The sequence below is a fragment of the Trachemys scripta genome, chromosome 1, assembly GCF_013100865.1.
Source record: "Trachemys scripta elegans isolate TJP31775 chromosome 1, CAS_Tse_1.0, whole genome shotgun sequence".
Taxonomy (NCBI): domain Eukaryota; kingdom Metazoa; phylum Chordata; order Testudines; family Emydidae; genus Trachemys; species Trachemys scripta.
The window spans coordinates 309,670,478-309,686,577 of record NC_048298.1 but is presented as its reverse complement, the minus strand read 5'-3'; the positions used below and the strand labels follow the sequence as shown (position 1 = coordinate 309,686,577).

The 16,100-nt window shown below is 41.2% G+C and overlaps 1 protein-coding gene across 4 annotated transcripts in view; it reads right to left on the bottom strand.

Annotated features, from left to right (window-relative positions):
- POGLUT3 (protein O-glucosyltransferase 3) overlaps nt 1–16,100 on the bottom strand; it is a 65,289-nt gene that overhangs the window by 15,601 nt on the left and 33,588 nt on the right. For 2 of the 4 annotated variants that reach the window (XM_034758828.1, XM_034758829.1), the window contains 2 exons: nt 14,241–14,367; nt 4,660–10,505 (listed from right to left, as the gene is read on the bottom strand). In XM_034758828.1, the coding sequence (XP_034614719.1) occupies nt 4,996–10,505; nt 14,241–14,367 (5,637 nt within the window). In that variant the 3' untranslated portion in view covers nt 4,660–4,995. Of the gene's footprint in view, nt 1–633; nt 986–4,659; nt 10,506–14,240; nt 14,368–16,100 lie in introns of those variants that run through there. The other 2 variants (XM_034758831.1, XM_034758830.1) reach the window with 2 other exon arrangements.

The window sequence follows — 16,100 nt, the reverse complement described above, 5'->3', positions numbered from 1 at the left end:
GGAGAAAGTCCTGCTATTTTTCCACAGCAGGAACGAGAAGGCTGTGACCAATGAACAGCCAGGCAATATTTTCAAAAGTTATTTGATCTGTGTGGCTGGATTAGAGATAGTTTGTCCCTACCACTGAAACACAGAGTATTGGAACTGCTGTACCTAAAGACTGGTCCCAGGAGACTAATTTATTCGGAACACCCTGTTTTAATGCTGCTAATTGTCTGCTAGTATTTAGGACACTGGCGAGAAGATGCAGGGTTGCATGAAAAGCCCTCAACTCGTGTTAAGTTGCATGGAAAGACAGGTTTCATGGACAGTAGAATCGTAATGTAGGATTTTAATGTTTTCGGTGAGCTTATCACAGAGTGAGACTTTGTGTGTTTAAACGTACGTGTATTATTGTGAAATGCGTCTGACGTTGCAAGATGAAATCGCAGCAGTGATTGATCCTGGGTTACTGGAGCCTCGGGCGCTAGGAAGGGGACAGGGTAGGGAGAAAAACTTAAGGCTCTTTGGATCCCGTCTCATCCTGAGTCAACTCCTTCAGGTGACACTTTCCTCAGCCCCAGCCCGCCCTGAGCCTGGAGAACAAAAGCCACCGCCAGGGGCGGGGGCAAAGAGCAGACGCATGCACAGTACCTGGGGGGGAGCGGGTGAGGTTCTCTCCGGCTGCGCTGACCGCCTGGATGTAGAAATACCTGACGGGCATCGTGAGCTCCGCTTCCAGCCCGGGCCCCCAAACCAGGCTCCTCTCTGCACTGACAGGGCCTGGAGGCGCCTCCGCCACTTGCAAGAGCAGCAGGAGGAGAAGCTGCAGCGGCAGCTGCTGCCACGACGGGAGCACAGAGGCGCCGCTGCGCCCCATTCTCCGGCCCGGCATGGAGGGGTGGGCGGGCGGGGAGCGCACAACTTTTGGGGCCGGGGGCTCAGGGAGAGGCGAGCTGGCTGCCTTTGATTGGAGGGTGCTGTGGCCAATCGGGCGAGAGAGCAACGACCTCGCTTTTTTCGCTGCCCAGCGCAGCCCACCCGGCGGCGGAGCGCGGGCTCTGCGCGCGGAGGGGCCCGGCCGTGCGGGTGGCGCGCGCTGTACCTAGCGCTGGGGCGGGTCGGGGCCCGGGACGCGCGGCGGAAGGGGGATCATCTCCCTCCGCGCTCGCCCCACCGGCCGGTTCCGCGCGGAGTCCGGCAGTGAAGCCGCTGGAGCTACTCCGCTGAGACTGGCTGTTCCCGTCCCTCGTCCTCGTCACGCCACCACTCTCCTTAACGGGCTCTGAGCTGTGACTTTTGGGAGTGCTGGGTCAGCCGGTCTTTCGCCTTCTCCCTCGCTGTGCACCAGAGGCACGGGGCTGTCCCACACGTGCTAGCAGCAGGGCTGAGTGGGCCAGTCTGAACAGAGAGATGCTCCCATTGCATGGTAGTTTATGTTCTCTCAGATCCTATTCTTATCTTTTAGAAAAACACCAACCAACCCCTATTTTTAATCCAGGTATATGTCAAAATATATGTATCTTTGAATATTTAAGTTAAAATAATAATTGAAGGGTGCTTCCTGTCAAATCAATCAGGGTATCCAAGTGTGTTGTTGGATCCATACATAGACACCATTATGTATGGAGTACAGACACACAAATACGCAATATGTTGTTTCACACTCCTATTCAGCTTTACAGTGACATCTCAAAAGAGAATCTAGGCCATGTTTCAGCAAAGCACTTAAGGATGGAGAATCCTTTCCTCCCACAATTTGCCTAACTTCCGACCCACTCTGCCCACTGAGGCTGCATTATGCCAAATATCAATTAATAGTATCTAAAACTGGCTGCTCAACATGCTTTTTCATACCCCAGACCATGAATTAACTTTTCCTTTCTTGTTGCTAGGCCATTTTGGTAGGTGGCTCATGGTCCCACTAGCAGAGTGTAAAACAGGTTCCCAAACTAGAGCTTTCCTGAAGTGGGATTCATGATCTCTCAGCCTTGTGGCATTTGGGAAACAAGGAACCATACTTCACGGGGGGAGCAACTTGGTAGCAGCCCCATGCTTGATTGATCCTTTCATGTGTCTAGCAAAAGGAAGGTTCCCTCTCTTGTCCTCTCACTACATGTAAAGATCACAATGATATTCACACATATCATTGCAAATGTTTTTAAAACTATTCTGTTTCTATGATGTTTTGCTACTGCTCAAAATACAGTGCGTAGATTGTTACAGAGAACATTTCATCTCCGATTGAAGAGAAGGCATTTGTGCCCCAAATGGCTATCTACCATAAAGAGAAAAAAGTATGGACTATAGTACAACTGCAGATATGGACATCTAATAATTGACAATCTATAGCAGTTAAACTTGCCAGTTTAACAATTCAAGTCATTCATCTGCACAAGTTATTCCTCTGTGCATAGGTGTCTGAAAGTTGGCTAAATCAGACACACAGTTCTTGTAATACACTGAAAACTCGAGTGTATCCTTGGACATGCCTAGAGCTTATGAAGGATTATGCTTGGATGCTTAATTCTAAATTTTTTAATGCTCTTAGCATTGTTTGGCATCAGTATCCTGAAAGCAGCATTAAGATACACCTCTACCTCGATATAACACTGTCCTCGGGAGCCAAAAAAAACTTATTGTTTTATAGGTGAAACCGCATTATATCGAACTTGCTTTGATCCGACAGAGTGCGCAGCCCCGCCTCCCCGGAGCATTGCTTTACTGCGTTATATCAGAATTCCTGTTATATCGGGTCGCGTTATATCGGGGTAGAGGTGTATTGTAAAAGCTTAAAATAGTTAAGCATGAATTATTGAGTGCACAGATAAAACCAGTACAAACATTTATTAAGCAATATGCACCATTTATTTCAAACCAGTCATTTTCAGTATAAATATCCTATAATATATAAGCATTTATAGAATATATTCTAGCTAAAAAAAAGGCTTAGAAGACATAACAGGCCACATTCACCACTGGGCAAAATATGGTGTAGCTCCGTTCAGTTTAGGAGAGCTGCATCTTCTTATTGAAAGGGATTAATTTGACCTCATGTTTTTATATGAGTGACTCTTAACAAAATTACATCAGCCCTATGTAAACATTAGTTACCAGCCACTCTGACCCACCACAGTCTTGCACAACTAATTTAGGACCAAATTCTAAACTATTTTGATTTCTTTGTATGGCCCTCAGTTTTCGTCATATACCTAGCACTGTATTTAATGAAAGCCTCCTTTATGCATCCAGTGTGAGAACTTAGTCCAAAATCCACCATATGGGTAGAAAATATTTACAAGTATAAACATTCAAATAATCCAAATCATATGACCATTTATCTCCCTGTAAACATGTATCATAACAAAACTCTTACTTAGTATTAATTGGTTTATTAATCTTATGGTATGGAACTCTGTATATATGGTGTAAAACCATGTACATAAAATAGTCATAGCATTTCTCATCAGAACAGCACATTTTACAAGTTTACATTTACATGACAATTATTTCCTTCCAATACTGTATGCATCAGTATGTGCAAATCATTCCAAAATAGATACCACTTAAAGAACAATTCTGAATATAAATATGTAGTTTATATTAGTCTTATGTACAACCAAAGAAAATAAAGTATATAACAACAATATTTATACATCAAAACACTTTCAAAGTACAGCTCCACTTCTTTAACGAAGTATACAATATAAAAAATAAGGGTACCAATTGTCTAATACAATATTTTTCATGTGGAGCATTCAGTGATACAAACTTTGCTTGCTTTGCCTAAAATATATTACTTTAAAATATCAGGCCATTGTCTTTCCAGTTATAAAAATATAATTTGTGTCTTAGATAATTTTATTAAATGAAAAAATATAGAGAAAATTCTGGAATGAGATTAATTAGAGACCAGATGTGAAGTTAGTGAAGATTAAGTACAAATAAACTTAAATACAGCACTCTGCCCAATCTTCAGCCAGCACAGTAGTTCCTAGGACTGCTTTGTTGATGCAATTTATAGTAGCTTTTTGGGCTGTTCTAAGATATGCTAAGGACTGTTTTAGCCCCCTGTTGGGCTGAGGGCTAGGGGAGATGGAAAAGTGATTTAGAGTCACCTTTGCTTTCCCACTAACAGTGCTGTGCCCAGCATGAACTACATGTAGCTAAGGATTGAGCCCATGAAGTGTAGGAAATGAAACACATAGGAAATAAACAGAAGAGAACCAAGTTACAGAATTTTTTAAAATTTTTGTTCAATTAGTGCTCTATGAAGTGACACATGATTATTAAAAACTAGAATAATCCCCAGGACAAAGGAAGCCACCCTGGTAATGCACCTCAGCCCCAGCCAGCAAAGACTCTTGCTATTTCAACCCTGGATCTTCCATATGATGCTTTAAAAGCAGACTATCACTCATCTGTACTTATCATAGTGAGGATTTTAACCCAATTTTCCAGTAGTGAAAGTGTACTGCATGTATCAGTCATGCTCTTCTTTAGCGTTTTTGCCTTGCCCCAATAGGATGCTTTCCCCCTTTGGGCAGAACAAACGGTGTGTGTGTGTGTGTGTGTGTGTGTGTGTGTGTGTGTGTGTGTGTGTGTGTGTGTGTGTGTGTGTGTGTGTGTGTGTGTGTGTGTGTGTGTGTGTGTGTGTGTGTGTGTGTGTACACTATCCACCTTTTACTGAAGTCAATGGAGATACTTCCATATCATTACACAATAAAAAGCTCCACATTCATCTTCGTTTTCTTAATAAAATACATATTTAAAAAAAATTGTGAGAATTTATCTTTTGCTTGCAAAAGAAAATGACAAGTTTAAATACTTTTAAAATTTAAAATGGCCAAATTGAGCTTGCATAAATCAACATAGCTTCATTAAAGTCAATGGACCAACACTGATTTACACCAGCACAGGATCTGGCCCAAAATGTGTTACATGTTTATGCCCATCCAGGAACCATCAAAACACCTTTCAGATGAGATCTCACTCTCAATCTTGTATTACAGGATCTCACAGTTCTGATTCTTTATCAGTCTCACAAAGATAGTATTCATCATCCGTGGTGGTATCAGTGTCAGAGTCTGAATAAACCATCGGTTCTTCTCGATAGATGTCAATTGGGTCTCTTGGGGATGAAGCATCTACTGACATTTTGCTCCTAGCAGAACTTGAGTTCAAGAGCTCAGCCCTCTTTAAAGAATCACTCTCTTCATTTCTCAGAAAGCCAGGGTTTTTAAGAAGACACGGTCTCCATAATCTCCCTTCTGTGAGTGATCTCTTGATATTTTCCAGGAACGCCAGTTGTTGTTCTTTTCCAAATATACCAAACTCAATAGAAGGATACATCACACGTCTAGTGCCGTAGGTGGTAGTCCTGTCATATGAAGCCCAGTTTTCATTTTCATCACAAGAGCATAGCTCAGAATAAGATTTAAACTTTCTACTGTACCTGCTTTTTTTAGGTAGACAGTTACTTCCAGAGCCAAGGTTGTCATGGGAATCTTGAGTATAGGTGCTTTCAGAAAAGTGACGTTCACGTTGATTCTTTGCATGACTCATGCGTGACTGATTACTGTGCAGGTTTGCATTTTTTAAACTCTTTGACCGATGGAGGTTTTGATCATGATCACATTCATCTGGGGAAAGGGCCTGTTTCTGTGAACAGACACTTGCCTGCAAATTTGTTATAAATGTGTTTGAGTTTTTGTCAGTTAAAAATGGCAATAGTAGAGGATCATGGGAACTACCAGTACTGGTTCTCTTTTGATTGCCTGATGAATCTGTTTCGGTAGCTCTGGAAAAAATGGTTTGATTTCTGTTTTCCAACCCCTGGACAAGTTTTGGGGAATTCTTACTTCTTGCAGCGATTTCCTTTGGAAATAGGGTTGTGGGGCTCAGCATGCTTTCCACTTCATTCTCGTTTTGTTTGGGGTTGTTGACTTCTCTTCTCTGGTTGCATGAATTTGCAAAAGGCCCTTGATTCTGGTTTTTAACTAACAATGGAGAGTCATCATTAGTTTGTGATCTCTTATTCTTCTCAGATATTTTGTGAACAGGGCTGTCACAAACACCAGGGGTCAGATTTTGATTCTGGTCTTCATTTCCAGTTTGGAGAAACAGCTGGGTAGAAGCAGGGGAATGCAATGTGTTGTGGGTCATGTTAATCTCTAAAGAAGTGATACCTCCATCGTTCTGTGAAAATATATTACTTACGTGTGGTTTTGGGTTTACATTTTTACTACAAAATTTTCGGCTTGTTTTGTAAATGGCTGCCACTTCATTTTTAACTGAGGGCCTGTTTTTCCTTTTTTCTATATCACTGACTTTCTCTCTAGTGCCATCAGACATAAGCTTATTTTCGCTCACTGCACTCTGCAGCAGTTGCAGATCCTGTGTGACACTGGAGAGTTTATCTTTAGACTCAACATTCTGTCTATCTTCACTGGACATCACAGCTTTCTGCAAACTAGTGCAATCTTTGTCCATCTGAGTGTTCAGGGATATTTGCTCTTGTTTAGTTTTGCGGCTCACTAGATCATGTGTGTCTGGGATACCTATTTTGGCTGGTTGAAGTATAGGTTTAGCTGCAGAAACTGTGCCTAGCTGAAATGGTTTGTTCTGTGAATTTGGAAGCATTTTTCTATCAGAAATTAATTCTTCATCTGTGCTATTTCTGGAACTTTCAGCTCCTAATAGAAATCCAGTACATTTATTGTTATATAGGGAAATGCTTTGGTGTTGAAAATCTGATCTCTCTTTGGCTCCTGCATCATGCCTAGATTTACTTTCAGCAGAGGTTATTGGTGTATTATTGACTGCAGACTCTCTATGACTTTTTCCTTCATGGGAACTATTTTTATCTAACTGCGGTGGTAAAATATTCTGATTGTTGCTCCCTCTTACTTTAATAAATTGCTGGCAATTTTTGGAGTCTCTGTTTTGCACACTATTAGTATTAATTGCAGAAGTAAAATTAAAAACATTCTCTGGAGGGCCTTTGTGTTTTGTGGCGGTTGACAAAGTGGAGGTTAATGGTGTGTCAGTATGCAAAATGTTCTCCTTCTCTTTACTTTCTTTACCTGAAGAAAAGCATATATCAATATTTTGGTTGTGTGAAGCAGTAGAAATTGCCTTAACGGAAGTATCCGCTTCTGCAGTGGATTCTGGATCACGAATAGAAGTGTCTGAGGTCACCATGTCAGGAAGTACAAGTGTGCTTTCTTTTAATGCAAGCCCTGGTGAAATATCTTTCTTATTATGTACAATGCTTGTTGACTGTGAAGTACATACATTCTCAGTGCTGGGAGAAAAATGTGAGCTTTCCTGATCAGTGTCAACAGCTCCTGTCTTTGCATTCTGGGGTGTCATTGAAGCTGCAGGAGTTTGATCAGGAGAATGTGGGTGTCTCTCTTTTTCTAAGGTGCTAGGAAAAGCTACATTTGCTAAACCGATGCGAACTTCAGAGTTCTTGTTTCGCATTTTGGGTGATTTAGACTTTTCTGTGTAAAGAGGTAAAGCTGTGATCTCTGGATCATCTAGAAAGAGGTTACACAATGTTCTTGAATGACTCCGTGGTAAGGTGTAATAAATTGAAACCAACTCGTGATATTCGACATGATCCTCATCACCAGAAACTGTAAATGTGCTAATAGTTTTATATTTCTGCAAAGAATCCCCCATTTCCTTTTCCAAACAGTCTGAAAATACTGGGGATTCTTTTTGGTTTACAAGTTTCTCTCTCTCTGATTCAGAGACAACTGTACTACCACTTAAGGAGTGGCTAGGGCTCCTGTTTAGAGGCAAAGGGCAATCCTTAATTTGCAGGACATTTTCTTTGATATCTGTAATACCATCTAAAGGTATTGGTCTTATTGAGGAATGTGCTGATCCTAAAGAAGATATTTTATCTCCTTGATTAAAAGAAAAGGCAGCAGTTCTGTCTGAGTTCTGCTTCTCTACATGATCCCATGTGGCTGTTTTGCTTTTAGGGAAAGAGATGGACATATCTGACATTACACTGCCAGCAATGCTAGCTGATTTTCTAGGTAAAGTGTAATAAATGACACGAGGTTCCGGCGACTCAGGGTTGCTTTTACCAGGAGAGCCAGAAATGCTGCTACTATTCGTGTGTCTCAGTAAGCTTCCTTGCCTATAGAGCCTTTCAATACATGATGTATTTTGTCTTGTTTTTCCATTTTCTCTTTCCAAACAAAAATAGTTTAAACTACGTTCAGCAATCTCTGGGCCTCTGTCAAAACTACATGCATAAATATTCTCACAATTCCTGTTTTGTGAACCACCAGTAGTTAATTGACTATTATGGTCCTTACTGGCTAAAATGTTTTGATCTTTGGGTTTTTCCTGGGGAATATCTTTTGCAACAACACCTACCAACTCAACCACTTCCCCACCTTCTGCTGGAGCTTCAGTAACTCTGCAATTCACTGAAGAATTAGTTGGAGTTTCTAAAGATTTCAGATAGCTCTTATGAGAAAAGGCTTGTAGAGAGCCTTGTGAACTACGAGACAAAAGTTCTGGAGGACTGGGCAGTATGCTTTGATGGTTTGCCAACGTTTCAGTAATTGGAGCAGAATGAACTGATGCATTACTTTGTAGAATATCTACCTGGAAAGACTCTCCCTTAGGAGTGATATGATCAGTAGTTTCTGCTCTCCGGCTTCCTAATTTAATGCCTTTTCTTTTTGCTGAATTAAGCAGATGATGTTCCCATTGCTTCAGATTTGAAAGAAATGATCCCCTTCTGCTCCCATCAGCAGACAGAAGAGAAGGCGCCTGATTAAGTTCACTGTGAGCAGGAAGATCATTTTCCTTTCTTTGTAGGTTTCTTTTACAACTCTTTGATATGTTATTTTTTGTAATCTCTCTTGTGGCGGTGAGCTGGGTTTGTCTCCTTGAACTCAGTGAAAGAGGTGAATTAAGAAGAGATGTGCTGTTTTGCAAGGCAGCAGTGTTATTAGAAGGAGAAATCTGGGGATCAATGGTATTTTTTGTATCCATTTTCTGAGAAACTGGCTGTAATATTATGTCTTTAATACTTTTCTGGTCTGCCTTGCCTGATAGTTCCAAGTCTCTGACCTTGTCTGAAGCAGCTTTTTTAAAGTCTTTCTTAATATTCATTTGGGTAACCAAAGGCTGTGGCTGGCTTTGGGAAACCTTAGTGACAGAACTGCTGTTCTCTGCTACCAATTTCTTCTTGAACCTTGAACCCAGTAAGACAGACTCAGACACATCTGCTTTGATGTTGGTTGAAGTAACTGCAGATTTATAAGTGAGATAGCTCTGAGGGTCTTTTGAATTCTTTGAAAGCAGTTTACTACTTGCACCACTTGATACCTCCATACTGCTTCTGTTCTCTGACACACATGTTTGAAAGTCACTATGATGGCACTGTGAAGCAAGTTTAGCATTCTTTGCATGTGCACTTTGCTGGTCATTTAAATTAGATGTAATCATTTCATAGTGAGCATCAGGGGAAAGAAACACTTCATCATTGTAGTACTGATAAATATCAGACCAGGAAGGGTGCTCCTCTTTTCTTCCAAAAGGAGAACTCTTTTGGTGTATTTGGAACCTACCATGACAAGCTGTATCTCTATAGTGGGACCTAGAGAGATTGTTTTCCAACCTGCATAATGGATAATTCTCCCAATTATCAAAGGATAGTGAAGTAGCAGCTTTGTCTGTGCAACTGATGCTACTAAACCAATTAGTACTTGACACAGCTCTTCTGTAATGGTGTTTTGACCGGTAAAATTCATATTCTCTGTTTTTGTGCAGAGGGCAAGGATATGTATCCTGTTTTGTGGCATTACATTCCATTAATGATTGGGTCCTAAAAAGATTGTCTTGATTTGATGCATGTCCAGAAGTATATGGTTTATTCCATACAATAGAAGAGAGGGGAATTCGCTTTGGGGTTTGCCGATTGTTCCTTCTTACAAATCCACTGTTGTTCTCCGTTGCCAATAGATTTTGTAAACTAGTTGTTGAAAATGGCTCAGAGGATGCTGAAGATGGATATCTCTGAAGAGAACACACAGAGTAACTTCTCCCAACTGTACCCTTCCCCATATAACTCTTGTGTCCAAATCCACTGTTCTGTCTTATGGAAGGAAGATGCAAGCTACCTTCTGAGGACTCTCCAAACGATACAGAAGACAGCCTTCTGCTCAGAACAGGGTAACTACTGTCTAATGAATCCTTGTGCATGTATTCTTCTTTAGATGCTGAATGGCATCTGTTCATATATGTATCATAAAATTTCCTTGGTCTGTAGAAAATTTTATGGTCCTCTTTGGCTCTTATTGTTCTTGTTGCATCAGAGAAAAACGTGCTGGGTGTTTCACTGCAGTTATTTCTGTGTCGTCCCCTAATAGCAGTCTGTCTGCTTGTACTGGGAAACAGATATTGTGCTCTTGGTCCACTGTCATCTAGACGCTTTCTGTTCACTGAATCTTGGGCTTGTTCCTGTGCCAGCTGGTCATCCAGATCACCTAGAACTACACAGAAAAAGACAGCTATTTTATTAATGTTCTCAAACTAATTATGCTGAAAAGTGTAAAGTACTACTGTATATCAGTGACCAGATCAGGTTTTGAAAGGAGCCACCTTCTCCACATTCAAATCCTGCTCCCCAAATATACTTCACTTCTTCCACAGTGCCTTTCAATGATAATCTATCATTGACTGGGGGGAAAAAGTCTGTACTGATTTGAGACTGGTCCTCAAAGGGCTCCTCAACCTAGCCAGTGTTAGTTGTTTTTGCTATTTGAAACAAACAAACAAACAAAAAACCACCTTAGTTTGCATTCCTAATTTATACTCGTCAGCTAAGTGTAGGAAGAACCTTTCACAATTCTAGCTTGCAAAGCAAGTAGAAAAGAAGTGTACTCATCAGACGCGGATTAACCAATTGCACTCAGTGCACTTGCACAGGACCCCCATCTCAAGAGGGCCCCTGGTGACCCCCCAAAACTGAGTGGTGCTGCAACCCCATGCTCCAGATTGCAAGGAATGGGGTGGGAGTGGGGTGAGTCGTGGCGGCTGTTGGGGGAGGGGAGGGGGGGAGATGGGAATGAGCTGTGGTGGCTGTAAGAGTTGTGAAGGCTGTAATGGGAATGGGGGGGAGATGTTGGAGGGGGCTGCTGGGAGTTGTGGCTGCTGGGCTGAGGTTTTGGGGGCTGTGGTGAGCAGGACATAGGTCAGAGCTACTGGGATGTGTTGGGGGGCTGTCAGGATAAGTTGGGGCTGGTGAAGGGTTGTTGGGGTATATGTGGGGTGGGAGGGGCATTCAGGGGTCTGTGCATAGGGAGCAGTATGTGTGGAGTGGTCGTGGAAGGAGCACATTGGGATCTGTAGGTGTGGTATTTAATGGTGTGGAGGCACTTTGCTGTCTAGTTTACAGAAGGTCTGAGAGGCCCAAAACCCTTTAATCTGGGCCTGGTGCTGATGAGCATGCTCAGATCTTTCTGTATGTTTCCAGAACATAGACAACGCTATGATGTAGCTGTGAGCTGGAAGGACATTCTAGATATTAACATTCAAAGGAGCACATGGAGTAGCCCTGTATGTCCTAAGCTTGTTTAGCTTGGAATGTGTTGTAAATAAAACAGCTGAACATTTTCAGTATTTGGGTTGTGAAACAACTAAAAATTATAATTGCTATTAATCACAACATTAATAAAGTAATCACGATTAATTGCAGTTTTAATCACAATGTTAAACAATAACAGAATACCAATTGAAATGTATTATAATTTTTTTTATACATTTTCTACATTTTCAAATATATTGTTTCAGTTACAACACAGAATACAAAGCATGGAGTGCTCACTTTATATTATTATTTTGATTACAAAATATTTGCACTATAAAAATAAATAAATGAAATAGTATTTTTCCATTCACCTCATACAAATATTGTAGTCAGTGCCATCTCTTTATCGTGAAAGTGCAACATACAAATGTAGAATTATTTTATTGGTTACATAACTGCACTCAAAACCAAAACCATATAAAACTGTAGAGCCTACAAGTCCACTCAGTCCCTTCTTGTTCAGCTAGTATTAAGACAAACAAGTTGGTGGCATCTGACTCAGAAGATGAAAATGAAGGCATGTCGGTCCGCACTGCTTTGGATCGTTATCAAACAGAACCCAAATCAGCATGGAAGCATGTCCTCTGGAATGGTGGTCGAAGCATGAAGGGGCATACAAAGTTCAGCATATCTGCAACGCTGGCTACAAAAGTGCCATGCAGAACACCTGTTCTCACTTACAGGTGACGTAAATAAGAAGTGAGCAGCATTATCTCCCGTGAATGTAAACAAATGTGTTTTTGTAATAAATAAATAAATACTTCTACATTTGTAAGTTGTGCTTTTACATAAAGAGATTGCACTACAGTACTTGTATGAGGTGAATTGAAAAATACTATTTGTTTTGTTTATTTTTACAGTGCAAATATTTGTAATAAAAAATAATTTAAAGTGAGCACTGTACAGTTTGTATTCTGTGTTGTACAGTAATTGAAATCAATCTATTTGAAAATGTAGAAACATCCAAAAATATTCATAATACATTTTAAATTGGTATTCTATTATTGCTTAACATTTCGATTAAAACTGCGATTAATCGTGACTATTCTTTAAAATCTAATTAATTTGTTTTGCATTAATCACATGCATTAACGGCGATTAATTGACAACCCGAAGTAATTTATCGCTTATTGCTCACTTTCAATGATTTCTATAAAAGGACTATAACATACAGGGCTTGGCAATGGCATTCTATGAATCTCTGGAAGTCAGATGGGTTGATAGCTTAGGTGATGATAAAGCGTAATAACATTTAATAAGAACTTTTGATTCACTCTGTCAACAAAGTTGCAGTTATGCACTAACCTATTAACCTGGATTAAACATTGAATTTCTTGTTTAACTGGGACGGATGTTAGATAGCCATGTCTGATAAAAAGAATTTACTGGGAGTACTTTCAATCAGAGGGTTGATTTATGCAATGACAGTTTAATGTGTTCAGTTTGCATCCACGTGAACTAAATACATCTAGCAGTTACACCAGAGATGAATTTAAGAATTGAGCACTAGTAAACACAAATGGTCCATCACCCACCTCTTTTAAGGCTGAAATAAAAAAAGATCTGAGTGTCATGGACAGCTCAGTGCAAACCTCAGATTCTCTGCTTTGCTGAGTTTCTGCTGAGGACAGCAGAGAGTGGGGGACCATAAGGGAGCCAGTTATGGCACAAGCAAAGCAAGTGGCTGTTTGGGACCTTACTATTTTGAGGACCTCACATCACGGTCAAATTCTGCAGTGCTCTCTCTGGCCCTGTGTCAAACAGAGGAGGCAAGGGCCTCCAGAGAAATGAGAGGAAAGGGGCTTCTGGGCACTGCCTGAGCAGCGATAGCTGCTGCCTAAAATAAATGATGGGGCTGAGGGTTCCGGAGAGACACTGTCACCCCCTGCTGCCTGCTCCCTCTAGCATGCCTCCCCACCTCACTGCCTCCTAATCATACCCTCTCCCCATATTGTAATAATGTTTTCAAAGTGAAAAACTGGTGTAGCTGTTCCACATACGGGTCCTGGGTAGCGGTGTACCAAGGAGGACTTTTTTGGAGGGTGCCAGAAAAGTTCATGGAAGAATACATTTCCTTGCACCCTTGTGGGCCAGTCTGAGCTTTGTCTGTCCTTACCTCAGTCACCAGCAGTGAGACCAGAAAGGAAGAAGTGACTTGGCTGCTAACCCCATTCACTCCCTCTGGTAATGGGCCCAGATGGGGAGGTAACTCATGGCTCCTCTCATTTCCTGTGGCTTGGGGCTCTACAAATCATAAAGCTAGCCTCAGCTACCCATTGACCTCAATGGGAGTTACATGTGCAGGAGGACGGGTGTCTTCGAATTACTGTAAACATGAGACAGACAAAGTGAGAGAGAAGTAGCTGCCGTATTTGGAAGCAATGAGCAACTCATATAGAGAGACTATTCATTTATAGAAAGGATCTCCCATCAGGGATGGTGGAACAATTTTTATAGTGGGAGTGATGAGAGCCCTTTAACCAAACTGTAAACCCTGTATATAATGGAAACCACTTCAAGTCAGGGGGTGCAGCAGCACCCCCAACACCTGTAGTTCCAGTACCTATGTCTCCCATATCCAGTTACACTTGTGTTGTTGGTACTACAGTATAAAAACAGCATGAGTGCACACACTTACCACGGAAGAACTCTTTTTCTAGCTGTTCATTCCATATAGGTGTACTGTCCTCCATCATTTCAGCTTGAGTTGCATCAAATAAATTACCAGGTAGTTCAGCTGGTAAAGATGAGTTGCATGTTTCAGCCTGTTGAGAAGTTTAAGAGACTGTGTAGCTTATTTTCATAGCAAAACAAATCATCTTAATATGGACAAGAGGAGAGAAAACCCTCATGGGTGCTAATATTCTTTTTTTTAAACAATATATGCCTGAAATCACAGTGCTGCACGTGTGAAGAATTAAATTCTACATAGTAAGAGCAAGGGATTTGGAACAACTATCTATAGTTCAGACTTTCACTTGATTTTGGGGGGATTTTAGTCCATCTTCTTGTCCAGAGGCTGTAGCACACTCCAGAGCACGTTAATGGTGGTTTTGTATTATAACTGATATTTGTTTGTAGTTGTTAGCTGTTCACTCATTTCACCTCCACATACATTCTAGTAGGATATTGCCTCTATAATTTAAATTTTCCTAATCCATTCTTCTTTAATGCGCACATTTACAACCCACCCCAACAGGTGGTATTCACCTCCCAGCAAAAATGTAATAATCAAATACCACAGACACCTCTCCTATACTAAGATTTCATCTTCACACAATACTACAACTAATTTAGTAGCATTTTATAAGTATTACAGTTAAGACATTAGTAATATTTTAATGAAACAAATTCCATTTGTGATGCTTTACTCTTGGAGTTTTAAAATTGTATTTTCACATACACACTAATTCCACCAGCCTCTGGCAACACAAGCACTGCCTTGCAGGCCTTGCTCTCTCTGTACAGGTTAGCTATAGGCACACACCAACCCCTTAGCTCCCAAACATCTCTCTGGAGTGCCAAGCCCCTGATCACTCACACAACTCTCAGATTCTCTGCTCCCAAAGGAATAGCACACACCAGCTTACTAGATTCAACCCAGGATCACTGCTCCATTTAACACACAGCACTTAGATATATTTACAGTGAAAACAAAAATAAGTTTATTATTAAAGAACTGAGATTCAAATGATAGTCAGTAAGACTATTAGAAACAAATGGATACACATAAAACAAAATCATAACATGCTTGCTACAGCCTAAACTTAACACACACAGCATTCCGGTCTCCTACAGGATAGCTTACCCCAAGTCCTTTTCCCAGCGTTTTCAACCAGGGTGGCTGAGATTCCCCTTGTCATAAGATCAAGCCTGCTGCCAGCTTGTCTTCCCAGCTTGAAGGATGCCAGAGCATCTCTCTGCACCCCCAGATATGACCCCAGATCTTTGATCTTCCTCTGAAAACAGGGTTCTTCCCTTCCTCCTGCAATTTACCTCTTCCTGTTAATTTCCTTCTGAAATCTCCAAAAACTCTTTATTAGCATTAGACTCAGTATGCTAACAGATTTCCATTGTGAGATACACAATGGTTAGCTAAGGAGAGAAGTGTCTCTCTCACCTCCTGACTGGAGAAATTTGCCTCAAGGCAAGCTACCTTTGAGAGAACCTGCCTTTAATTAGAAGGCCTAGAGAACACAATTTTCAGCATATATACGAAACTCCTCACATAGATATACATCTCAGAATGATTATGATGACCTGTGTGACACAGGCTTTCATTAGAGACCTTACATGACATTCTTTTGGTGAACCCAGGGGATCGCTGTGCCCCTATGTACCTCAATGCCCTCTGCCAGTTAGTATCAAGAAGTCTTTGGGTCACATCATGAGAAGGGGGCACCCTTTAGGGGGCCTAAAATGGAGGACCAGAATGCTGACTGTATGAGCTATCCTCCCACTGGGCACCTCAGTGGGTCCCACCATGGAATGGGGGTGA